The following is a 21,027-nucleotide window of genomic DNA, read 5'->3' as shown; positions in this document are numbered from 1 at the left end:
TGAAAAATTGATCTTATTTGAATATTTTGCTGTTGAGTTGTGCCTTGATTAACTTTTCGAACTTTTATCAGAGCGTTGGGTAGAAGTTTATAAACCCCGGTCGCGATTCAAGTCTAAAGTCATCCGAGTTTTGAATCAAGGCCAACCCCCAGCATATTTTAAAGTTAGAGTCCTAAGTTGAGTCGAGTCACTACAATTTGGAGTTACAATTCAAATCCGAGTTATTGTAGAATTTATAAACAACATCGACATTGTGATGGCCAAGGTTGGGAACATATCATTCATTCGGTGACTTTTGCAATTCAATTCCATTTCAATTTATTGTTTTTATTTTAAACTGGCATTGTTTTCTACCATATATTTTTTTTATATATTAAAGTAGTACAATAGTATATCACTCCATGATAACAATTACCTGAAATTTCATCATCCTTTTTTCTATTTCAAGTCGACGGCTTCCGTCTGCGAAAACAGTTTATGCCCAGGGGAGAAGACGACAAATTAAAACACGAGAATAAATTTTAGCTGATGGAGACACCTACTTAATCTTTTGACACGAACTTTGCAATTTAATTTTGAACATTATTATGTAGTTTAACTTTGTAATAATTTCCCACCAAATCAAGTCTAATCAAAGTAAAGTAGAATATCAATCTTGTATCTGTCTTATTGAAAGATTATGTAGACAACAAGTAAATGACACTCGGGGTAGGATTTATTACATATTAGGATCGTTTATTATTTATTATTATTTTATAATTCAGTATTAAAATTTATAGCATGACCCTGGTACGAAGTATTCTATTTTTCAGACTCGACCTTTGATTATACAATATTTAAATTTATCTTTAAAAAGATCATGCATCAATATTAATTATGATAATCTGATGCATTAAAATTTTACACACTGTTATTATAGCATATGTTTTGTACAGGTATTTATTATTATACCCTAATTAATCAGCCTAATGATGACCATAGCCTTACATCTTGGGCACTGGGCTACTATAAATATAATGTTAGGGTCCGAAAACGCAAACATTATTTTGAATGCAGTCTGTGAAGATATGATGAAGTGCTTTCTTGCTATCTTTGCAAGCGCCGTATTGGCGAGTTGCACGGGCAAAGACTTGGAAAACCTACAGACGATTGTTTTCCCGAATTGTGCACCAAGAAGTATTTACGGGTGAGAAACTATTTGTCTAAGTTGAAGCATTTTTCCATAAATCGCATTTGCTATCAGTACCTCCGCCAATGTAATACAAGACTATTACCGCTTCTAGGATGTCGCCTCACTAGCTAAATATTGTTTACTAGACTCATTTGTTTAATTCCAACTATAAATCAGTATACAAATTAATATAAATTTATTAGAAAAGATCTTGCAAATATAAATATTCAGCTTGCTTTGCTTTGAGAAGACTACTGACCAAAGACTATGAACCGCAATTTGATGAATTAAATTATTGACATTCACGGCTGCAAAGCTGGTCCCAACCCAGGTTCAACCCAGGAGTGCTGTTAACCTGCGCGGAATGTAAATTATAAAAGTGATGACTAAAATAGCTGTTTGAAAAAGGATAAACCATGATAATTCTAAACAAAACTATTTTGTTTATTCTAGACTCATCTCTACAAAGACATGTCTCTTTACAAAGAGTCTTTACGTAGATAAGACTTTTTTGTCCAGGTGTCCGGAACAGAGTTGCAGATTCATAGTTTATCCTGGACAAACTTCAATCTCTCCCTTTTCCACCGTGAGACTAGCAACTCCCTATAAAACAATCGGGAAACAGTGCAGGTTTGGGGAAGTTTTACTCCAAAAAACAAATGTTTTAACTGAACTAAGTTGTTAATAATTTGTTGCTATATTTTTCTTCAAATTGATGTTTTGTTAGTTAATCTAACAATCATCTGACAATTTTTAATCTGACCGTCACAACAAATTGAAATGCATTTAGGTTTAAATCAAATTTTTGTTGAATGTGTGTTTAGATGTTTTCAGGCAGAAAGTATCAGGCTGGAAATATGATCAATATAAGAGTACAGAAATGTAACTTCTCTTTTTATTTTGAAATTTTACTTTTTGAAGCTCAAATTTTTTTTATTTAATGCTATTTTGTAATGTATATATTGTTTGTTTATCGCTCGTTTATAGTAATTGGACACAATACAAATATATAGTAGGTTGACTTCTTTTATTCAGTATTATTAGGCGACTTCAAATAAGATTTTGGGATTTTGAACTATTCTACTAATTTGGCGCAAACTCCAATATAATTCTTTAGAAGTTTAAATTAAATAATAGTGGAATGAAATAGGTAATTTTTGATGCTAAATATGTAAATAAGTTCTCATGTTACATTCCAAGCTTATGCCCTAGTGACTAACCAAAAGACTGAAATGCTTAACCAAAAGATCAATACCTGATTTGTTTTATTTAAGAATGCCTGGAATAGCATGTGGAAAAAGCGGAAAAGTCAGATGTACCTGCCAAACCCAATACATTTCGAAGAAAATCGAAACATGGGTTTTCCAACGAAATGAAGAAACAAACTTGTGGGAGAAAGTGCTACAAACCGTCAAATTCACGGTAAGTTGGTTTCAATATGACTGTTTTATATAGACGTGTTTAAGCGACCTGTTTTCAATTTGTGACTGTTTATTTGTAATCTTAAAGTATTGACAAGTTCCATTAATCAAGTTATAACTAAGGTAATATCGCCCTCTTGTGTTTTAGTTTTGGTACATCTCACTTCGTAGTACGGTTATAAAAAAAATTATCATTTGATTATGTTTATAAAAAAATAAATTTTCTGTTCAATTTCCGTTGTAAAAAAGGCGACGGTTTTAAATATATTATAGAGTGTTCCAAGGTTGCGGGGTTGAAAAGCCGCAAAAACTTTTGAGTAGGTCTCGCTGGCCGCAGTCGGATAAAACCCAAAGGTGATCAAAACATCGCGAGTTTAATCACTTTAAATTTAAATTAAAAATGAGAGTTCATCGTTCTAATCAGTTTTTCAAGGAAACTATATAAAGAATTTAGGTATTTTAAAATTGCTTTACAAAAAATATAAATATCATGGTATTTTCGGTATCTTTTCACGAGTTTGGTTTTGTAATGTCGCTTAACATTATATTCTTTCGTGACAGGTATTACTTGAAAATACTGTGGTTTAACGTTGTTGTGGGTAAGAAAATGCGTTTGCTCTTAGTTTACCTCGGCCATCTTTTTTTACACTCATTGTATGTGAACCAAGATGGCGGACACCGGAACGTAGTGTGAGTACCATGTTAGGGTTAGACCATAATTTTATTTTAATTTTCCTTACTTTAGTGCTATTACGAGTCCGGGAACTACCCAAGGGACTTCCGTAGTATTTATGCCTGAAATTATGGGCTAACCCTAACCTGGTACACATACTACGTTCCAGTGTCCGCCATCTTGGTTCACATACTTCGGGAGTACCGAATTTATTACTTTTAGCATGAGCAGGTCTAGTGTGACCGTCAAAGAACAACCAAGTCCGTCTAAGGTTGGACCTCGGACCCGAATAATAATATTTTTTTCTAATAAATATTTTAACTTTTTAGGTTCCTGGTGGATGTAAATGTACTAGATTCATGAGCGAATACGCGTTAGAACGAGAAATAGACGGCTGAGAGTAGAAAGTGATTACTACATTTCAAGCATATTCATAAATGTATCAACCAAGATGCATGATATACTATATTCTGGTGTTTTTACTATTGCATATTGAAAGGTTAATCCAATTTGATTTTCTTAACCAAATTTTTATTATATTAATTTTGGTATCGAATTTAAGAGGTGTGACGTAATCAAGATAATGACATATTGTAAAACATAAAAATATATTGTCGGTGTCAAAGACTGCCTCATTGTACTATTTCTCATTAGTATGAGAATTCAACACAGAGTAACTTGAATATCAAGGTCTAACAGGGGTGGCCAGCGGGATTGTAAATACTTTAGAATGTAGTATTTTAATGTTGACGTAAAAAAATCAACGTTTGATTAACAACTCAATCGTAATCACATCACTGGAGCCAAGAAATGTTTAGTACATGTGCCCAGTGGTGGGATTCAAATTTTTTGTCAGTCGGTTCCATCACATAAGTCATATTTTTCGGCCGGTTTTCTCACTTGTTTTTTTTTAGTAATGCTAACCGTTTCGCTGATCTTATATTCCGTGAGACGGTTTTATATAACCGGTGCGAACCGGCTGAATCCCACCACTGCATGTGCCTGAATATGTACCGACATATATAAGTTTGTAAAAAGTCAAAAATAAGTTAGACCCATGTAATATATGAAAATGTAGTTTGTTTTTATATTATAACAAATTCAGTACTGAATATATTTACAGGCTTTTTCAATATGGTTTGCCGTCGCATCCGTATTGATGTGATACATTGAATTGAATCCAACATATATATGTCATTTATTTTGTACAATATACTCCATTGAAAACGTGCTAGAAGGCCATGATCATATTTGCAGAGTGCTCATTCTGACAAACTAATAATGATTTACAGTAGCGATAGTTATCCGGACAGTTCAACTATCAAAAAAGTTCGTCTGAAAGTGCAATAAAAAACTACAAATCTTGTTATTAGGTTTTGCAACGCAAGTGCATTTTCAACGAAAATTTTAAACATCTAGGTTGCCAACCAGGTGTAAATATTGGAAACTATGAAGCCTCATAAACGTTTTGCGGTTTTGTTGCATTTTATTCATAAAGATTCGTTTAAGCAGATTTGGGAACCACCTCGATGTAATCGTGTATGATTCGCAAGTATTTATCCAGTAAATCGCAAAATAGAAACAACAGTAGCTTATAGAAAGCAAAAACAACCTCTTGCGCGATATTAATCGAATTCAATTATAGAGAAAAACATCAACGTAGAACAGTTTCAAATATCAAGAAGCATTTTTTTGATATTTCGGCGATAGAAAAAAGATGAAGACTTTATTCGTAGCTCTTTTTTTGTGAATTGTTAGTCTTATCGTTTGCAAAATGGCCGTACAATAAGGCGCCACAACCTTTACATGAATGCAAAGCAAAGTCAAGGTAATTTTTTATTCACTGCATCAAAAAATAGATAAATATAATAAATTCTAATAATGATTGTCATGAATGCCAAACATACAAAAAGTTATAAAAACATGTAGAATGCCCTAAATCAGTGATGTATACACATGTCTAGAAATATTACTTATTCGAATTAATTGGGCCTAAAATACCAAAGGGTTTTATTATGGTCATATATGTCCTATTGATGTATCCTATTTTCAATAGTTAGTAAAAAAAATACTTGTATAACCGCCTTGTCAAGTCAAGTTTATTTTTTCCACTACTAGGAGATGAAAATCGCGGACAACAATAGCTGGTTACCGACCAGCGACATACAATATTATGATATCTAGTTTTTGAAAAATGAAATTTTAAGATTATTAAAACTAGCGATATATACAATAAGTGTCGTGCGAATTATTCAAGTATCATCACTTACCGTACTAGAAATTATATTAAGGACCCACAAGACCGACGCGTAGACGCGGAATACCATATGTGGCGAGACTGAAGTCGTCCTATTTTTCATTGTTTCATATCGTATTTATATTTTTTGTGTAGTCAATGCATTGGCGGGTGAAGTTTGAGCCCTAATTGCACCCGATAGTCAGATTCTGTTGCTCGACTCCAACCACCGCTGCATACGTGACGACTTGCTGTTGATTGCAGCGTCCTCCTTGCTTTGGCTGTCCTGGGGTAAGCGTCGTATTCCGTCGCGCTGATATTATCTGCTTTAATCGTGTGTTTTACCATTTGTAATGAAGTTCCTATTTGCGTCGTGAACTTTGAATCCATTTGTGTGGCTTTGCGGAACACGGGATCTTCTGAACTAATTATTAATGGCAGCACATATTTCGGTGAAGACACACGGCTGCACCTATTCAACTGAATGACTCGAAGCGGGACAACGTGAAGCTTTGTTACAAAGTAAATACCGCAATACAGCAATATGAAGTGATAAGAAAGGCAGGTACGATAAATAAAAATGATACAATAGGTTGTTTCATTTGATCATTACCGGTACCGTACCTGTAAGCGGGAAACGCCTTAACGATACCGGTACTGCTGTACTGTATACGGTACCGTAGTTTGTATCGGTAGGCTATATCCAACTGAACACAGGTTACCGGTACGGAGGTACTCCATGTAAATATATATTCATGCATTGAAACGATGTTGCAGATATAAAGTGACATCAAATTCATTGACAACTGAGCAGATATGACTGAAGTGTCAAGTGGAAAAAATGCTGCAGAAAGTAGGAAGAACAAATTTATATGAATTATAAGAAAACGTTGAATGATCAATCTCGACATTCTGACATCAGGTGAGGCGAAATTGTCTGAAACACATTTATTGGAAACTCAGAATTTAATAATCATAGAAATATACCGGTAGTACGACTTCCTAACTGCTTGACTTGGTAAATCTGTACCGGTATAGTGGCACTATACAGCTTTGTCTCAAATGTTGCTTGTGCCATTTTTAATACAAATGAGTATGATATTTAACAAAAATGATTAGGGCCATCCAGTATATATTATGGCAATAAATTTTTTTTTTTTATAACTTTGCTCTGGAGAGCTGATGAGGCTGACTTCGTTTTAACCCACTTGCTATGTCATTCTTCATTTTTACTTTCTTGAATTTAAAATAATTTTGAGTTTTGAAATGAGCTGAATGGGAAGAGTGTGTTGACTGTAGAGGCTGATCTTGTGTTGTGTGTTGCATGTGTTATTACTCAATCTGGTAAAATCACTATTAAACGCAATAGATAGACACAGATTGTTGTATATGTGCATGAGCTTACAGACCTCTAATTTTAAATATCTGCAAGCTTTAGAATGGTAGTTTTGTTATATATTATGTTATGAGGTTTAAACGAACAGAAAAAACGATGAAGTATTTTAACGGCCCTGTTCTGAAGCACTCTAATTCTATGCAAAATTGATTGAGATGTTGATCTCCATGCTACACTTGCATATTCATGATATTAGATATATGATTGAAAAATTTGAAAATATACAATGTCGAAGTTTATACGACATACTCACGACACGAGAAAGTTTGCTATAAATATATTTAACATGGACATCCCAGCCTAAGCGGTTGTCTATATTTAAACCCAGAAGTTACAGATTCTAACTTTTTCCCATTTATGATCATAGATATTTAACCTTGATCTTGGGAATACTTGGATAAATATTTTCGAATCATGCACTGAAGTGATTAACAAATTTGCAAAGGCTTATTTCGTTCATCATTGACGTATGGCTGGAAGTGATTTAACAATCTTGTAGAAAACTAAATACTTTCGCAGCAGAAAAACGCCGCAAATAACCACAGATTTGCTTCTTTTCGATTGTTTATTTTTTTTTTTGTTCGATTGTTTATTTTTTTGTGGTAGTACTAAATATTTTGTCACTCGATCGACAAAACAAAAACAAGCTTTTTTTTATACAACATACTGAATAATTTACTATTATATTTGTACTACATAAAATATATTCAGAAGTATTTTATTTTGGAATTAAATTTAATTCAACTGCGAAAATGATAAAGGAGGTATGAACTATATCCACTATATACACAGATTCAACCATAATTCATATATGCAAAATTCGTACATAGTAGAATCGTAATCCAGTGATGTGGCGACAATATATCCTTGTGTTGATTTTTGATCCCCATTGATTTAGTTGTGTGTTCGAAGTCCAATTATTCTATCTATATATTATTCATGTTATTACTATTTCAGTAATACTTTAAAATTACAGATTTAAAAGACTCTATATGTATTTTTAATTGAATATAAATACAAGACACATGATACATTCTTGCTCTACTCTACTGTACAAAAAAGTTTTTCGTTTTGATCTCTGGGCACTATGGATATGGACCAGCTTTTCTCATTCCACATCTGCATCCATCTGGAACCTGTAAAATTTTGTGTACAAGTTGATACAACTTTTGTATGCAGTCTCGATCTGATTTTAGAATAAACTAAACCCCAACCCAACGTTAGGGTTAAAAACTGAATTCTATGAGAATGTCTTTATGAGACTGAACACATGTCAATTGTTGTGCCATTTTGGTATGTGATTGAAATCACATTGAGCAATTTATATGACGTATCAAAGTAGTTTTACGGCGCTGATATCGAATACCAAAGTGGGATCTAATTATTGGACACGTTAGTGGACATTGCCATCGTTTTGCATTTTATGCTGGCGCCCTTTTTGTTCTTGTTCTTTGTCACAGAAAAAATCAGCATTTCTCTTTGATTACTGGAGCAATCGCTTTGAAATTTTCGGGGCTCAAAGATTAAATTTTTCACCAAAAGGGTACTTCTTTTGTTTTTTTCAAATATTCCGGTGAGCTGTATGGGATTCGTTTTTTTATGTGCCATGACGTCATCGACATCTGCCACTAGGTGGCGCTACATATCCATATATTTCAGCATAGCTCTCTTGTTATTATAGGACAGGTAATTCCCGACATTTATAACTCATTTCATAAATCATTTCATAAATCATAAATCAATTCATTTATCAATGATGTATAATCTATCTATATGTAACTGTTTCATTTTACCTAAAATCGGCATCCATAGTATTATGATAATATTCAAGTACAATTATAAATTTACAATCATTTTGCCCTTTTTACTGAATACTTCAACTTTTATATCACTCACGCGTGCATAACCGATTCTTTTCATGGACTTGGCATGAGTGAGTTCTCCGAATGGCGATTTGTTGTGTATGATAACGTATGTTTCTATCAGAATCCACTTGAATTCGTGTCTACATGAACACGTGCCACCTTCGCTGCATGGTCGTCCATCAGGTTCTCCTCTGTCAATATTTTTTAAATTGAATTATTGCTAAATATTTGTAAAAGTTGTCAGTTCGTACCAGTAGTGGGATTTAGCCAGTTCGAACCGGTTCTATAGAACCGTCTCACGGAATTTTATAAGATCAGCGAACCGGTTAACATTACATGACTTTTTGTAACAGAACCGCCTGAAAATATGACATTTGTGTGATGAAACCGGCTGACAAAAAATTTGAATCCCACCACTGGTTAGTGCCAAGTAAAAATCATATGTATAGAACAGTCATGAACCACCTCATGACTGACTTGTCTTGAATTTTTACAAAATTTGTATACCTAATCTGGTACTCCTGAAATATGCGTACCCACCCAGATGGCGGACACCGGAACGTAGTACGTGTACCAGGTGAGGGACTCCCGTAGTATTTGTACCTAAAATTATGGCCTGACGTTAACCAGGTACACATGCTACGTTCCGTGTCTGTCATCTTGGTACGCATACTCCAGAAGCGCCTATTGTTTAAAATAATCACTTTTGTCTATTTACGTAAATTTGCTAGCAATTTTCGGCGCTCCTAAAGTATCGGCGCACAACCTGAACCCTGACCTGGTACACATCTATGTTCAGGATATGCGCCATCTTGGTGCACATACTTCTGGAGGTCCCAATTTTCTGTGGAAAGTTGTTCCAAGTTTTCAATGCACTAATTCAAATATTATAAAACAATTTTTTTTCTACAACCTATTCTTCAACCACGTTATAAACTAATTCACTAAGCACAAGATGTCGCATTAATGTTACCTGCATTCTTTGACGTCTACTGTATATTTTCTCGAAAGTGGGACGTCTTTAGGCGGGTCGGTAGATAATCGCATTTCCTTGATGGTAAATCTACACTTACGATGTAAGCATGTGTGGGTTGGGCTCCAGCAAAATGGCGGAGTTTTATAACTAAAAAATCAAAAGCAGAAAATATAATGTACGCTTGTAAAAGTTATTAGTTCTTGCCATTCATAGTTTTGTACTATCAAGCGAGTCTCGTCGTCAATGGAAGCGTTCAATAATTGCAAACAACATTAATACCGTCCCCGTTTTAAATATCGTTAAAATTTTCGTAAATATCTCAAATATTCACTAAATTTGTATAAATTAAATATTTATTGAAGACTACAATCTTTTCCTGTTCGCTCTCAGAACTTGTAGCTCAGAAATATTTTTATCCGTTGGTTGACTGTAAGTTATGAGAACTTACTGTCAGTATACCTACCAGACAAAATAAATTTAATTTAAAGCTTTTTACAATACCTACAGTTAAGTGGAATTCAATATTCCATAGCTATTTTTCGGATCGTATTCGCATAAATTGCCCTAAGTCTCATGTCAGTTGGTGTGGTAACGAGCAATTCAACGCTTCAATTTTTAATAACCCTTTTAAATCTCGGCACTTTGGTAACTTCGGTTAGAGATCAGTTTCACAATTTGTGTGTGACCTTGCTGAGAGTAATTCTCTTCAAAAAAAATATTAAAAGAACAAAACAGAGACTCTTATTTGATATTCGAGAATTGCTAATCTCCTGATCGCTAGTACTAAGGAAGCAATTATAGTGGAGAAAAATTAGAATGGTATAGTCGTAAACAACACATTGACTCCAACGAGTAAGACTTCTGAAAATATGCAAATATGCAAACACGTTGTCATAACATATGAAATCTTTTCTTTTTTATCATCATTAATCAGCTATATTATATTTATCTATTCTGGAACGCAGACAATAAATAAATACCTTGACTTTGCTGTGCATTCAGGTAAAGGTGGTGGTGCTTTATTGTAACGCCTTTTTGCAAACGATAAGACTAATAATTCACAAAGAACTGCTGCGAGTAAAATCTTCATCTTTCTTCGATTGCCGAAAGTTGAGAAATGATGCTTCTCTAGATTTGAAGCTGTTTTTCATTGCTAATTTTTTCTAATTAAATCCGATTTTAATTGCTGACGTTGTTATTGCTTTCTATGAGCTACTGTTGTTTTGATCTCGCGATTTTCTGAATTTATATTTGCAAATCCTGCACGATTGCACCGAGGTGGTTTCCAAATTTGCGGAATAGAATACGACAAAACCGCAGAACGCGTCATTTTATTTATCATTTACATCTGACTGTCAAATTAAATTTAAGTTCTCTTTGAAAATTATATTATAATTGCTGAATCTACTAACAACAATATTAATTTGAACTTTGCGGTTTGCACTTAGGCTCCCAGTCGAATCTCTAAACTGACTGGATAATCGCTCGGCACTCAAACCAAAATATTCTCGATGTGCCTAAGTTAATTTGTTATTATAAGATGAGCACTCTTCAATAGCATTTAACTGTCGCTTCTAATTTTTTTTCAATGAGTTATGGTTGGATCACGTAAGCTACAATTTAACTGAATTTTCCATTACGCCAATTTCACATCATCAGATTCGGGTTATATTTGCATTTTTTTCATCTTATTATTCATTTTACGGCGCTCCAGAAGTGTATGTACCAATATGGAGGTAACTAACTTTGTTCGTCTAGTTTACATCAGTTGTGTAAAGGAACTGAAACCTATGAGCAGGGGTTATATTCACTTGACCCACACTCGTAATAGAACTAAAAAAAGAAAAAATCGGAATAAAATTATGACCCAACCCTAAACTGGTATACACACACTACGGCAGTACCCTTTTTACCATAGGTGATAGAATCAAGCTACTTGATTTTTATGGAGATGAATATGCTGCAGAAAGGGATTGATACCGGAGTTAACCAGCAAAATAAAATGTAACCATTAACCATTTAATGTCAGTTTAACCATTTTCACATATACATGTTATCTTTGCGAATGGCCGCGCAGCAATCTTGTGAATATCACTTCAGGATCGATGAATACTTGCGTTGCTTTTATTTGCTACTTCTTAGTGCGACTTTCACTTTCGAAGCAGATATGTAGCCCTAAACTTTCTGAATCATTCCTAGTTTCAAAACTATCTGTGTCTGTGAGCAAAACATTACCTCGTTCCCCAAATACTCATACAAAGAATCAAAAATGTTTATGCATTGTAAGATATAATATATTTTCGTTATCTCGATGTGACTTAGATCATGGAATTTGGTCTTCAAAGATGTTTGTCCATTATCCACTTGACACTTTGATTCCTCTAAGAAAGCTCCTCTTTCTCGCACATTTGCATTTTGCCGGATACTGCAATTCAATGATATATGTTATATATGTTAAATGATTCAGATAAAACCATAAACATTATCTCTTTCAGAGTGCCGACAATTTCACTGAATAATGGAAAACTCGGTATAGTTTTATGAATATCAATACACAGCATTGTAAAACATATTTCAGGAGATGTTATATGGAATCTTTGATATTTATAAAGTTTTTATTTCACTGTTTCTGGATTCTTGCCAGTTGAAAGTAATTTTTTGTGATCTTGTCTTGATCAAACAAGCAACTAAATATACTGTACACTAACACAATAACATTGTCATACCCGAATAACAATTTTAGCTGGCTTTCTTTCTAGTCTTCCGTCCTTTGAGTAACTTACTTTCACGGTTTTTTTGGCAAAGTAATCTCTACATTTGCAGTTTCTTACTCCACATGGCCGATTGTGTCTAAGTTGAAAATGAAGAGTCATTGAACATCCGAACTTTGTGTATTTGAGCATAAAGTAGCGGGTTGGATCCAAATTGTTCAGTACGGAAAGAAGAAGAATGGGACAGACTTGCATATCGATGTAGTTGTTGTATTAAAAACTATTTGTCGGTAGCTTTCGTTATTTAAACTTTAGAACATTGATATATAAAATCTGATACATTGCATTTGATATAAACTAATATGGCCATGCATACTAAAACTGCTTATTTTAATAGAATTTAAACAATATCTCTATTTGTAGTGATTATTTCACCGACATGCATTGTTGTGTTTTTTTTGTTATCGATTTCTCCAGCTTGACTGTTTCTCCAGTTGCAAGTAACTTGCCCTCCGTTATTATAATTGTGCAAGGTCTAATGGGACATGGACGAGTTACTTCATTGGTTGCACAAGAAACGTAATTGCTCCTGAGAAGAAAAAAATAAAGTGTTACGTTTAGTTACTCTTTGGCAAACTGAGTTGCTTTCAGTTATCTGTATTGCTAGTTTTGTCTTATTTATTCAGTTTATGACAAGTTAATGAGCTTGCTCATTTTTTTTGGAATTTGTCACCACTTTAGTGAATAAAATTGTTGCGCATGTTTTGCAGTGCACGTTTTATGGTGGTGCTGAATGCTTAAGCTTTTATTTTTGATTTTATTTGTTGCAACGATATTTCAACGATAATATTTTCTGGCACAATTATAAAACAGACCTAACAAAAAACATATTCTACCTGTTTTCAAATGCAATTGTTAATCACGGTTCAAATTTAATAAAATCACCTACCAATACGTGGCTGTGCAATAATATGTAGAAGGTGCGTCATCATCCGGTGGCGGAGCACGAGCAACGCTCAGCAGGCCGAAAATCAAAATGGCGAAGTAGAGTCGCATGATTTGGGCGTACCTGGAATGATACTTGGTACCTGCGTTCTCTTCTTATATATATATTTATCCTTTTTTCACCATTAAGTATAAAGTTATTCAAAAATCATGTTTTGCAAACTAAACGATATTTTGCAACATGCTTGTTGACAGTATCTGCTGATTAATTTCCAGAAAGCGACCAAAATGGAAATTCCCTTTCATTTTCGTGCAGGCTATGGAGTTCATTTGAATGGATGTGGATCATTATACTTTCATTATTAAAAGATTCTATTTAATTCTAACGTACCTTGTAATAAGACGCTGCAGCAAATGCCAAGCTCAAACTCTGTACCGTTATCCGAAAACTAGCTTTGTGATAATACGATTTATTATGAACAGCAGGCATACTTTGTGAGTTTTTTTCCAATTTGGTTTGAGTGACATGTATAGACCAACTTGCGTCAAGAACTGCTTTAGTTTGCCTCAAGCTATAGAAAGTTAATGCAGTTTAAATGGTCGTGGAATGGGAAGACAAAAATCGTGTTGTTCGATTTTGTAGAACATCAAATTAGGAAAATACCCTGTGACAGAAAATGATACTTTTATCGTAAAAAATAATAAACAGAAAAGCTCAATTATCATTTTAAAATGATTGGAGTTCTTCTTTGCGTTTGTAATTTAATTTATTAAAAAAACAATTGAATGAGTAAAAATCAGGTCTGAAGAGTCTCAGAAATTTACAATCAAATTCGAGCTGGTTTGAAATCACAGGGGCCCCGACTCCGGCGCCATACCGATTGAGGTTTATATGTTTAACCACTACCATTAAATATTTGCCCAAATGCAGTTTCCCGAAAGTAGGGCCAAAAACTATGGTTTTTATGAGGGTTTCAAAATTAAAATTTCGAATAGGTAAATACAACTTGAAACTTTTGAAATTAACAATATAAATTGACAATTTATGTGCTGTAAAAGATAGATTTTATTATTTGTATAAAATATTGAATAAATATTGATGTTATAAACAATAAGATGGTTAGAAGCTGGAGCTACTAACATTTCTGGTAGCTCCATCTAACATGATAAGCTTGACTCTGGCTCCGGCTCCATCAAAATGTCACAGCTCAATGACTCCGGCTTCCCAGCCATGCTCCCCGCTGCAAAAGTTCTATCTCCGACTCCCGACTGAGAGGCAAAAAAATTTGACACCGCCCACAAAATCCTAGTTGTAAAATAATTCGACTCGGAATCCAGCCTTGAACTCCTATAAAATTTAATTTTGATAGCAACATCTCCGGTGTATGCAAGTCTTATGTGTTAGGCTGTTAGAAACGCTTGGTAATTTGAATGCTCCTCAAGTTTAGACTCATTTTATTACCATCAAAGTATGCAATTTCTACTCCGACTTTTCACTCGAGGAGTTTGAAAATACGATTGCTACGTCGCATTGCATGGAATAGAAATGCGCGTGGATGCACAAGATGTCGCTAAAAGTCTGTTGCCGATGATAAATTGCTATAATAACGCATTATTGAAATTAAATTCATTCCTCAATAAAAAAAAAACAGTTTTGAAAATGAAATCTAAATTCACCAAAAGTCTTTAATTGTTATGATACCATTTGATTACTTATTACTGAGCTATTGAAACTAAACTGCGAATTTTCCAATCGATATTACATCATAAAGTCATTGTGCCAAACGCTAAATACCGTTTTATTTTAATTTTACTTAATCTTTGAATCGATGTAAAATTTTATTAAATTTGTGATTGCTCAGTTTGAGTAGATTTTTTTTTACAAATTTTTCATTTCTTTTCACTCCCGATGTTACAGAAAGTCGGAGTCTGGCTGGAATATTTAGAAACTGAAAGATGTAGTTTTCTATTTACTAATGGTCAAATAGATTCGTTTAAAAATTTCGGGAGTACTCTAGGACTATATTAAATTTTGTAGCAGCGAATTTATTTTTACCCTCACGTTGATAAATAAATTCCATCAGGTAGATTCTACAGTCTAGTTTTAACTAGAAAGTTGAAGAATCAAACGTCAGCCCTTATCGCATTTTTTTTTTGCGCCGGCCCCTATGCGCATCTTTTTCGAGCTGGAACGTTAATTTGACACCCTTGTTAATATAGCATGATACCGAATTTGACTGGTATTAAATATACCAGTAGAGCCTACAATCATTTGATCTATTAAATTTCATAGTCATTACAGTTTGTATAGCCAAAACCTGACTGTTTTGGATTATTAACCAGTGTTACATAATATTTCCTATATTATAAACATTAAACGATTTCACAAAATTTAGATGTTTGACAAAACTGACAATAATATTTTTTCGGCAACAACGAAATTTCTAGAAAGCTAAAAATATGTATCAAATTTTTTGCTTTAATAAGCAATTTTTATTATACAAGATAAAGACTTTGAATAAATATAGCATATTTTGCGCTATTGATAGATAAAATATTAATAGAATAACATTCATTAATCGATGCCACTTTGGTATGTGAATCAGCGGTTGGGTTAGATTCAATCACCCCAACGATTACGGGGTTATAATTAGAAACTGAATTCGATGAAAATGTCTTCATGGCATTAACCGCATACCAAAGTGGCAACCAATAATAAAATGAAAGTAACAGTAATTTAGTCTCTTGTAGAAATTTAACAGCAAATTTATCACCGATTAAGGTTGGCGGTATGTTTCGAAAATTTCAAGACTTCTTGTCTGAATCTGAATAGTCAATCTTGACGCATTCACATCCGCATGGATACTGTAAATTTAGAAAGTATAAATATAAATTATGTCAAAAAATAAAAACGACAGTCAGTGTAAATTGTAAACTTTTTTCATTTGACTCCGGTTCGTGTAATTTTTTATAGCTTTCATTTTATGGCTCACAGAGGGATATTATGCTTGTATTTTTATTGTATTCTATTATGAAGATGTGTGAATCTGATTACAATTTATATTAAATTGATTTACTCTGGTCTTAATCAGAAATATTAATCATTTCACATTTTGAATGCAATCAAATTACATTTCTTACCTTAACTGTAACCTCTTCAAATGGAAACGATCCGTTTCAGTAACATAGTTTAGTAACCTGCTTGAGGTAATGTTATCACGTATCCATAAAAGGAAACCAAATCTTTATCTAAATTACTTTCATAACATGTTGAGTTCTACAAATATCATTTCGCGGCTTCGAAACTTTCTACAATCATGACAAAGCTTATTTTAACCATAACGAAAATGTGACTCAGGTTCATACAAGATGCTATACCCAGCCATATATATATATATATTAATTAAATAAAATGCCGCTCTAAATAAAATTAATCTAATATCTAAACAACGCTATTAAGTAGTAACTAAGTTTAGCCTGGTTTTATATTGTCAAGCAGTAAACAAAGATGAGAAGAATAATAAACCTATTTAAAGATTGTGGTGGAACAGATAAAACCAAAGAACTTGACATAATAAATACAAATTTCCGCGACACCTTTATTGAATTAGTCTTTTTGCTTAATAGCAAATAACACAGATTGCTTTATTGCTTTTTTGAGAAAATCATTGAAAAATATTAATTGCAAACTTCTTCACTTCACTTAAATTTAATAAAAAGTATATTAACCAATTGACGTGAATGAAGTGTACCTTCATATTGGCACACGTACCTTTCTTTGGAGCGCCGCTTTGCAATCCTAATCGCTCGGCACTTAATCACAATATTCTTGATGTGCTTACGCTAATTTGGTATTATAAGAAGAGCACTCTTCAATAGCATTCAATTGTCGCTCCTAATTTTTTGTCAAAGAGTTATGATTGGATCACGGAAACTTCAATTTAACTGAATTTTTCATTACGCAATTCCCAATCATCCGATTTGGGTTACATTTGCATTTCACGAGTGGTATTCCTTAGGTACTCCCGTAGTATGTCCAACAAGATAGCGGATACTGGAACGTAGTATTTGTATCAGGTTAGGGTTAGGTCATAATTTCAGGTACAACTACTACGGGAGTCACTTGGCTAGTCCCTGAACTCGTCATGGAACTAATATAAGGGAAATTAGAATAAAATCATGGCCTAACCCCAACCTGGCACACATATTATGTTCGGGTGTCCGCCATTCCGATGCACATACTACGGGATTGCTATTCTTTATATCATAAGAGATAAAATCAAGCTAGTTGATTTTATGGGGGTGAATATGATGCAGAAAAGAAGTGATACATGAGTTACCCAGTAAAATAAAATGTAACCATTTAATGTCAGTTTAACCATTCGCACATATACATGTCATCTTTGCGAATGCCCGCGGAGCGATGTGAATGTCACTTAAGGAGCGATGAATAGTTTCAGTGGTTTTATTTGCTACTTCTTAGCACGAAGGTAACTTCTAAAGCGGATATGTGGCTCTAAAATCTCTGAATCATTCCTAATTTCAAAACTAGTCTGTGAGTAAAACATTACCTCGTTCCCCGAATACTCATACAAAGAATCAAAAATGTTTATGCATTGTAAGATATAATATATTTTTTTATGCCGAACACGGAATTTGGCCCTTCAAAGATGTTTGTCCAGTATTCACTTTAAAATTTGTCGAAGTTGTTTCTCTTTCTCGCACATTTGCATTTTGCCGGATACTGCAATTCAATGATAAATGTTATTTTTGTAAATCAGTGCCGGGTTTGAAAGAAAGCCGAGATTTGTGAACATGTCCTTATAAAGACGCAGAAATGATTCGGACAAAACGATAAACATTATCTCTTTCAGAGTGCCGACGATTTCACTGAATAATTGAAAACTCGATATTGTTGTTTGAGTATTAATACACACCATTGCAAAACAAATTTCAGAAAATTTCAAATGGAATTTGAATTTTTTACCATTGTATTCATGAAATTATTTGTTCACTGTTACTGAGTTCAAGGTAAGTTCTTGCGACCGTACCTCGATCAAACAAACAACTGAATATACTGAAAACTAAAAAAATAAAATTTTTATACCCGGATAACAATTTTAGCTGACTTTCTTAGTTTTACGTCTTTTGATTGGTAACTTTCTTGCACGGTTTCTGTGGCAAAGTAATCTCTGCATTTGCAGTCTTTTCGTCCACATGACCGATTGTGTCTAAGTTGAAAATGAAGAGTCATTGAACATCTGAACTCCTTGTATTTGAGCATAAATTAGCAGGTTGGATCCAGATTGTTCAGTACGGAATAAAGAAATGGGATAGACTTGCATATCGATGTAATTGTTGTATTAGGAAACTATTTGTCGGTGGCTATTTGTTCACTTCGTTGTAAACCTCGAAACATTATTATATAAAATCTGATACATTGCATTTAATATAAACTGATATTTCCATGATATTAAAACTGCCTATTTTAATAGAATTTAAACATTATCTCTATTTATAGTGATTATGTCACCGACCTGCATTGTTGTGTTTTTCTTATTATCGATTTCTCCAACTTGACTATTTCTCCAGTTGCCAATAAATTGCCCTTCTTTATTATAGTTGTGCAAGTTCTAAGGGGGCATGGACGAGTTACTTCAATGGCATAACAAGTTTCAAAATTGATCCTGAAAAAAAAAAAAAATTAAGTGCTACGCTTGGTTACTCTTTCACAAGCTGAGATGCTTTCAGTTATCTGTATTGCTAGTTTTGTCTATTTATTCCGTTTATGACAAGTTAATGCGCCTGCTCATTTGCCACCACATTACTGAATAAAATTGTTGCGCATGTTTTGCAAGTTTTATGGTGGTGATGAATGCTTGCTTTTCTTTGTTTTAACGAAATTTTAGTCGTAATAATTTTTGCCACAATTATAAAACAGACCTAACAAAAAACATATTCTACTCTTTTTCAAATGCATATGTTTAATCACCATTCAGATTTAATAAAATTACCTACCCATACTTGGCTGTGCAATAATATGGAGGAGTCGCGTCTTCACCCGGTGGCGCTACATCCGGTGGCACAGCACGAGCAACGCTCAGCAGTCCGAAAATCAAAATGGCGAAGTAGAGTCGCATGATTTGGGCGTACCTGGAAAGATACATGGTGCCTGCGTTCTCTTCTTATATATATTTATACCTTTTTCACGATTAAGTATAAAAGTATTTAAAAATTAAATTTTCAAACTCAACGATATTTTGCAACAAGCTTATTGACAATATCTGCAGATTAATTTCCAGAAAGCGACCAAAATGGAAATTCTAATTTATTTCCGTGCAGACTATGAAGTGTTTTTGAATGAATTAGAATCCTTATGCTGATGGACAGATTCTATTTAATGCTAACATATGTAGCAAAAAGACGCTGTAGTAAATGTCAAGCCCAAATTCTGAAATACGATTCTAGCGTTGAAATATACTGGTATCTTTAGCCTAAAACTATGTTGTGATAATACATTTTTACGAACCGCATCAATACCTTGAGTTTTTTCAATTTGGTTTGAGTGACATGTATAGAACAACTTACGTCAAGGACTGCTTAAGTTTGCCTTAAGCTATAGAAAGTTAGTGCAGTTTAAATGGGCGTGGAATGGGAAGACACAAATCGTGTTGTTCGATTTTGTAGAACATCAAAATTCGAAAATATCCCGTGACAGAAAATGCCAAGTTTATCGCAAAAAAATAAACAGAAAAGCTTAATTATCATTTTAAATATGTTCGAATTCTTCTTTGCGTTTGTAACTTGATTTAATATAAAAACTGAATCAGTAAAAATCATGTCTGAAGAGTTTCAGAAATGTACAATCAATTCCCACTACCGTCAGGGCTGGGAAGAAGCTGGTTCGAAATCACCGTGGTGCCGGCGCCATACTCTTCGAGGTTTTATGTTTAACCACTACCATGAAATGTCTGCCCAAATGCAGTTTCGTGGAAGTGGGACTAAAAACTATGGTATATATAAGAGTTTCAAAATAATATTTTATACTATACATATAAATCCAACTTGAAACTTTTAAATTAATATATATTATATGAACGTTGAAAGCGCTTAGTAATTTAAATGCTTTTCAAGTGTAGACTTATTTTTATCATGATCAAAGGTCTGCAATTTCTACTTCGACGTTTCACTTCGAAGAGTTTGAAAGTACGATTGCGACGTCGCATTGAATTGAATTATAATACAATATGGCTGTTAATAGAAATGCGCGTTAATGCACAAGATGTCGCTAAAAGTCTGTTGCCGATCGTATATTGCTCTAAAAATCTAATGCGATATGTAAAACCCCTGGCCGCAGGGCATAAATAATAATGCATCATTGGAATGAAATTCATTCCTACTGAAGACAACAACAATAACCGTTTGAGAAAATATATAAATTTGCCTAAAGTTATGGTACTATTCGGATACTTGATACTATTGAATCTGAACTGCAATCGTTTCATAAGAAATTATCTCTGAAAACCATTGTACTGTGTTAGATATTATGTTTGAACTTACACTTTGCTGAGCTTGTTAACTTTATCTGCTCGTGTGCTGTATTGAAACGTCACAATGTTGTCCAGTGTACTTG

The 21,027-nt window shown here is 33.7% G+C and overlaps 3 protein-coding genes across 8 annotated transcripts; 1 reads left to right on the top strand and 2 right to left on the bottom strand.

The window, feature by feature from the left end:
- Positions 1-1,026: 1,026 nt before the first annotated feature.
- Positions 1,027-3,897, top strand: LOC120334089 (uncharacterized). Of its 2 annotated transcripts, XM_039401540.2 has the most exons (4): positions 1,027-1,186; positions 1,625-1,801; positions 2,446-2,593; positions 3,595-3,897. In XM_039401540.2, exons 1-4 carry the CDS (start codon positions 1,068-1,070, stop codon positions 3,661-3,663), a joined length of 513 nt encoding a protein of 170 aa, XP_039257474.2. In that variant the 5' UTR covers positions 1,027-1,067; the 3' UTR covers positions 3,664-3,897. The 2 variants fall into 2 exon arrangements, with proteins under 2 accessions (XP_039257474.2, XP_077976760.1); XM_078120634.1 differs by lacking the exon at positions 1,625-1,801 and having other exon boundaries at positions 1,043-1,186.
- A 2,537-nt stretch (positions 3,898-6,434) lies between these two features.
- LOC120334593 (uncharacterized) lies at positions 6,435-13,827 on the bottom strand. Of its 5 annotated transcripts, none has more exons than XM_078120635.1 (5): positions 13,786-13,827; positions 13,399-13,518; positions 10,719-13,038; positions 9,736-9,885; positions 8,639-8,953 (listed from the first exon to the last, which is right to left on the bottom strand). In XM_078120635.1, the coding sequence occupies exons 3-5, from the start codon at positions 10,826-10,828 to the stop codon at positions 8,734-8,736; spliced, it is 480 nt and encodes a 159-aa protein (XP_077976761.1). In that variant the 5' UTR covers positions 10,829-13,038; positions 13,399-13,518; positions 13,786-13,827; the 3' UTR covers positions 8,639-8,733. The 5 variants fall into 5 exon arrangements, with proteins under 5 accessions (XP_077976763.1, XP_077976761.1, XP_077976762.1 ...); XM_078120636.1 differs by lacking the exons at positions 13,399-13,518; positions 13,786-13,827 and having other exon boundaries at positions 10,719-12,163; positions 12,465-12,588; positions 12,889-13,391; XM_039402100.2 differs by lacking the exons at positions 8,639-8,953; positions 9,736-9,885 and having other exon boundaries at positions 10,628-12,163; positions 12,465-12,588; positions 12,889-13,038.
- A 4,217-nt stretch (positions 13,828-18,044) lies between these two features.
- On the bottom strand, positions 18,045-19,563 carry LOC120333629 (uncharacterized). Its single transcript, XM_039400967.2, has 4 exons — positions 19,413-19,563; positions 18,932-19,081; positions 18,502-18,625; positions 18,045-18,138 (listed from the first exon to the last, which is right to left on the bottom strand). Exons 1-4 carry the CDS (start codon positions 19,559-19,561, stop codon positions 18,085-18,087), a joined length of 477 nt encoding a protein of 158 aa, XP_039256901.2. The 5' UTR covers positions 19,562-19,563; the 3' UTR covers positions 18,045-18,084.
- Positions 19,564-21,027: the final 1,464 nt, after the last annotated feature.

Source organism: Styela clava, chromosome 15 (assembly GCF_964204865.1).
Source record: "Styela clava chromosome 15, kaStyClav1.hap1.2, whole genome shotgun sequence".
NCBI classification, from domain to species: Eukaryota; Metazoa; Chordata; class Ascidiacea; order Stolidobranchia; family Styelidae; genus Styela; species Styela clava.
The sequence above is the reverse complement of the archived record's forward strand: the minus strand, read 5'-3'. Positions and strand labels throughout refer to the sequence as shown.

What these genes read in the sequence shown, in the direction of transcription:
- LOC120334089 (XM_039401540.2), top strand. Translation starts at nt 1,068, where the DNA reads ATGATGAAGTGCTTTCTTGCTATCTTTGCAAGCGCCGTATTGGCGAGT. An exon ending in ACAATCGGGAAACAGTGCAG is followed by an intron (nt 1,802 to 2,445) that starts GTTTGGGGAAGT and finishes GTTTTATTTAAG; the next exon opens with AATGCCTGGAATAGCATGTG. An exon ending in TACAAACCGTCAAATTCACG is followed by an intron (nt 2,594 to 3,594) that starts GTAAGTTGGTTT and finishes TTAACTTTTTAG; the next exon opens with GTTCCTGGTGGATGTAAATG.
- LOC120334593 (XM_078120635.1), bottom strand. Translation starts at nt 10,828, where the DNA reads ATGAAGATTTTACTCGCAGCAGTTCTTTGTGAATTATTAGTCTTATCG. An exon ending in GAATGCACAGCAAAGTCAAG is followed by an intron (nt 9,886 to 10,718) that starts GTATTTATTTAT and finishes TTGATTTTTTAG; the next exon opens with TTATAAAACTCCGCCATTTT. An exon ending in GTAGACGTCAAAGAATGCAG is followed by an intron (nt 8,954 to 9,735) that starts GTAACATTAATG and finishes AAATATTGACAG; the next exon opens with AGGAGAACCTGATGGACGAC.
- LOC120333629 (XM_039400967.2), bottom strand. Translation starts at nt 19,561, where the DNA reads ATGTATCTTTCCAGGTACGCCCAAATCATGCGACTCTACTTCGCCATT. An exon ending in AGAAAAACACAACAATGCAG is followed by an intron (nt 18,626 to 18,931) that starts GTCGGTGACATA and finishes TTTTCAACTTAG; the next exon opens with ACACAATCGGTCATGTGGAC. An exon ending in CAGCTAAAATTGTTATCCGG is followed by an intron (nt 18,139 to 18,501) that starts GTATAAAAATTT and finishes ATTGAATTGCAG; the next exon opens with TATCCGGCAAAATGCAAATG.